Below are 4,609 nucleotides of genomic sequence, written 5' to 3'. Positions count from 1 at the left end.
TATTAAATCTGAATCTTTTATTTAAAAAAAAAATAGTTCTATTTTAAATCATCATTATGCATGCATGTGACAAGCGTCTCTATAAATCATTATTATACCATATTAAAGTAAATCAACTTAATATTTTTAAATTTAATTTATTAAAATTACTATATATTTTATATTAACTTCGTCCCAATTATTTTAAAAATTAGATCATTATTAGTAATATAAAGATTATTGTCACCATACTAGTAATCTGGATAAGATTAAAATAATGCAAACTATAACTAGTGCACCTTTCTAATTTCGCCTCATAAACTGTAATCAAAATTTTGTACATTTATAAAATTATTTCCTAAAATAAATTTGAATATAAGTGACGAAAAAAAGAAAATAGACACACGGACTAATTTGAGTCGAGCACTGTTAAGGAAAAAAATAATGAATTATTTGATTTGATTGATTCGTTAACAAAAACAACATCCAGTTGATTAATTCGTTTGCTATAAATATAACACAACGAAAATCTCCTTAATCCACACACACCGACTCTTCTAATCTCTTCTCCGCCCGTTCACGACGACGAGATGACTCCGGCAGAGGACGAAAGGTCCCCGCTTTCTACGCCGGAGGTGGATCAACTGAGCCAGTCGCTTCCGCCGCCGGAGGTGGAGAAACGAAGCCTGTCACTTCCATCGCCATACCTGTCTCCACCAAAACAGCGGCGAGAGTTGTCTCCAATTTCACTGCCGTCGCTGTCGCAGCAGGACAAGCCACTTCCGCCGCAGCCGCCTATCCAACAGCCGTCTCCGTCTGTATCTCCGGCACCGACACAGCGCAACCAGGCGCGTTATGTATGTTCCGAGTGCGGTAAGGTGTTCTCTTCCTACCAGGCCTTGGGGGGCCACAAAGCCAAAGCCAGCCATCGGAAGTTCCCTGCCGAAAACAGAGCCGCCGCGTCAGCGGCCGTCGTCACCGGAGCAGCGGACCAATACAATCCTAATGCTTGCTCTTTCTGCTCCAAGTCGTTCGCGACGGGGCCCGCGCTAGGCGGGCACATGAGGGCTCACTACGAGAGGATTAGACGGCAAGCCACAGCTAAGAACAGACCGATGGCTGGGCCATCGTCTTCGCTGACTGAGTGCTCGACGGCGATGGGCTTGACAATTGACCTCAACCAGGAGGCGATGCCGGAAGCGGAATTGACTAAGGAAGAGGAAACGGTGAGCTCTCATCCGGCGGCGGCGGCGGCGGCGGCCACCTCTCCCCCTCCTCGCTTCTTTACTTTCTTTTAAAACATTAATTAATCTGATTAGTTTGATTAAACATTTTGAAAAAACAAAGAAAGGAAAAAAATGCAAATTAAAGAAAAGGTCTCTGTTATTTGATTGTTGTAAACTGCAACATTAAATTTTCTTCTATATTTGTGATCAATTTGGAGATATCTGTCTGTTAAAGAATTATGCAATTATTTTGGAAAGTAATGAAATATATTTTTGATGGATATATTTTTAAGGTGTTCAAATTTTGTTATCGTCATTAACTTAGTTATTAATCTAACTGATGTCATCTTATTTAATTAATTTTAAATAACAATGCTATTAATTAAAGATCAAATAAATGGAAAATGATTTAAAATTACAATAAGAGGAAACTTTCTTTTCTATTAATTAACTAATTAAAACTAATTTTATTAGAAGTCTGTAATTTAATATTTAAAAAAAAAAAGATCTTTGGTGAATTTAATAAAATATATGATACGATGATGATAAAGATGTGTCCCTCTAAAAATGGGTCAAGATAGTATAGATCGGTGGATATAGCAGTCAAAGTCAATAAGAGGTCAAAGGTATTTGTAATATTATCGGTTGCCCGAGCGGATTACATGGCAGGGCGAACTTAAAAGGCTGACCGAACCATCCGAGCGATCGTTCTCAGCACTTGCAGCCTAGGTTAAGAGCCTACCACTAAGCTATCCGATCCACCGTCTTGGCCAATCGGACCTCTGATTTGATCGGATGCAATATACCCCTTTGACAATAGCACGGTCGAGTGAAGAATAGGTCGATAGCTCCATTCAATACGGCTGAGCTGGTGACGTCCCGACCGAACAACTCGCATCGACCTATAGTAGGACCCACCTACACATCTTATCATACTCTTTTGAAAATTTGTGTCATCGATAACAGAGAATGTACAGCAAACAAATAGTACTTTAGAAACTTCTAGCCAGTCATATTAGATATTTGCGTACTTGCTCAAGTAAATGTGTCAAAAGATACTTTTTGACTTGTCTTTTTCTATGACACTTTAGAAAATGTACTTATACTTTGAGATGTGTGCACAGACACTATAGTGCCACTATAAAAGGGGATCTCTATTCATAGGCGGAGGTATGTGATATTTCATAGTTGAACATGCTCATTGCTACAGTCTACTTACTATTCTTCACCTTGTACACGGATCATTGACTTGAGCATCGGTGGATCAACGTCGGGAATCCTTCCCTAGCCCGACACTAACGCTCTTGATCTTACAGGACAGCGCAAAGTCTTCCTCCAGTCAACACCAGAGCCATCGCGGAGTCTTCTTCCAGTCAACACTAGAGCCACATCGGAGTCTTCTTCCAGTCAACACTAGAGCCACATCGGAGTCTTCTTCCAGCCAACTACAAGATTGCGTGCCCAGCCAACCAACTTCTCAGCTTTTGGACAGGATCATATTTGGTGTCGTATATGAATAAGTCTGATTGATCATCGAGAATCGGCCGGGTGATGCATGGTGTTGAAGCATAGGGTTAAACTTGAAGGGCCACCCATAGCCGACCGAATATTAAATAGAGGTAATATTAAGCCTAGATGAAATTCAATATAAAAGTAATTTTGTATAGTTACGAAAAATAGGGCGAAGTTGTTAAATGGATAAGCAAGGTGGTAATAAAATGTTTCTAAGCAAACAAAAGCAACATTGAAAACTATACAAATCGTTGAATGTTCACTAAAACATACACGGCAACAAAGGGAAAGCCATGATTAACACTCAGGATGGATAGTGAAAACACAGAATGTGAGCAAGTTAGGAAACAGATCAGGGGGTATAGTGGCTAGTAGTTCATGACGGTCCAAGAAACTGGCAGGAGAATTAGAACAAATATTCCTCTCCTTTTCAGTTGTCTTATACCTCCGTCGACCCCATGAGTGAAAGCCTTAGTGATGCAGGCAGCAATAGGAGTATTAAACTCAGAGGATTCTAGGATAGCCCTCATCCTCTTCTCGAATCGCTCTACTTTCGCTGTTCGATAAACCACTAAAGTATCTTTGGAAGCCTTTGACTCAAGTTCCTTGGTAGCCAGCTCTTCTTTAATTGAGGCCAAGGAGGAGTAAGTTTCTCAATTTCCTTGTAAGCTTCTGGCCATGCTGTCGTTAAAAAACCCAGGAAGAATATGTGGTGCTCGCCCAGAAAGGGCATTTATGATAAACAGAACAAGTCGAATCATACACTGAACCGTCATATCTTCGAGCGTTCCCTCTCCGTTTGAAAGATCGATTATTAGCAAGACCACTCTAAACAATCACGTGAATAATAAAATCTAGACGAATAAACAAAATTTGTAAATAAGGGAGAGATTTTGATTAATTGTAGACCCGACCGACCGTGTATGCAGAAAGAAGCCCCGAAGCCCGGTTGAGTTCATATTTGTTCGACATACACATATTACTTCTCCAATTGACCAGTCTTCAGGTGAACACAAGAAACACTTAATAAGATAAATAGCATAATCAAACATAGATGTGAAATTTTATATTATCATTGGAAGTACAATCATAACTCTTAAACTTTTGAAAATCCTTCATAAACAAATATAGCAAGTAAACAAACTTCTACTGACAACATGAACATTTTATGGGAGAAAGGGAATGAACAAGCTAACTCATTATCACATTTTGTGGGAGGAAAACAAATTACCTATAGGAAAATCTGTCATCCAACGGAATTTAAACTCTTATTTGGAACTACCCAATTGTTCTTCCTATCCTAGCTATGGGCGTGTAGTAGAATGGCACCCTAGACAGAAGGGAGAAGCCCATCCAGTCCTCTAGCGCTTGCCTAACTCACCCCCCCCCCCCCCTCCCCCCCGAAACATGTGACTAAGAGGTCATCTCTAGCCTAATCTGATACAACTCAGCTTGTAGAAGATCCACCTTAGCCTTTTGCTAGTCTAAATCTTGTTGTTGTCGTGATATCAGCAAACCATCTACATGAACTTTCTTGGTCAAGACGGTTATCTCTGAAACGTGTTGGCCTTTTAAATCATCCAACTCCTCAGTTTTTTGCTTCAACTTTAAATAGGTTTTGTTCCTCAAAGCCACTTCTGACTGGACCTATGATTGAGCTGCCAATAAACGTACCTCTAGTTCTCTTTGGCGTGAACAATGTAGATCCAGAGCTTGCGTGGCCTCAGCTAAGGATTTTTCCTTCTCGTGTAGCAATTGATCCCAGGAGGGAATATTTGAAGCCATGACTTACAATAAAATCTTTAGAGAGGAAGTAGAACAAGAAAAAGCAGAACTTGATGTTGTAGAAGATAGGATCACATCCCTATTTAACTTGCTGGGGGTGTCACGGA

The 4,609-nt window shown here is 40.1% G+C and overlaps 1 protein-coding gene across 1 annotated transcript; it reads left to right on the top strand.

Annotated features, from left to right (window-relative positions):
• The first annotated feature begins 569 nt into the window (after window positions 1–569).
• LOC122050895 (zinc finger protein 36-like) lies at window positions 570–1,277 on the top strand. The gene has a single exon (XM_042611763.1). The coding sequence runs from the start codon at window positions 570–572 to the stop codon at window positions 1,275–1,277; it is 708 nt and encodes a 235-aa protein (XP_042467697.1).
• The last annotated feature ends 3,332 nt before the right edge of the window (window positions 1,278–4,609 follow it).

This window comes from Zingiber officinale, chromosome 3A (assembly GCF_018446385.1).
Source record: "Zingiber officinale cultivar Zhangliang chromosome 3A, Zo_v1.1, whole genome shotgun sequence".
Taxonomy (NCBI): Eukaryota; Viridiplantae; Streptophyta; class Magnoliopsida; order Zingiberales; family Zingiberaceae; genus Zingiber; species Zingiber officinale.
The sequence above is the reverse complement of the archived record's forward strand: the minus strand, read 5'-3'. Positions and strand labels throughout refer to the sequence as shown.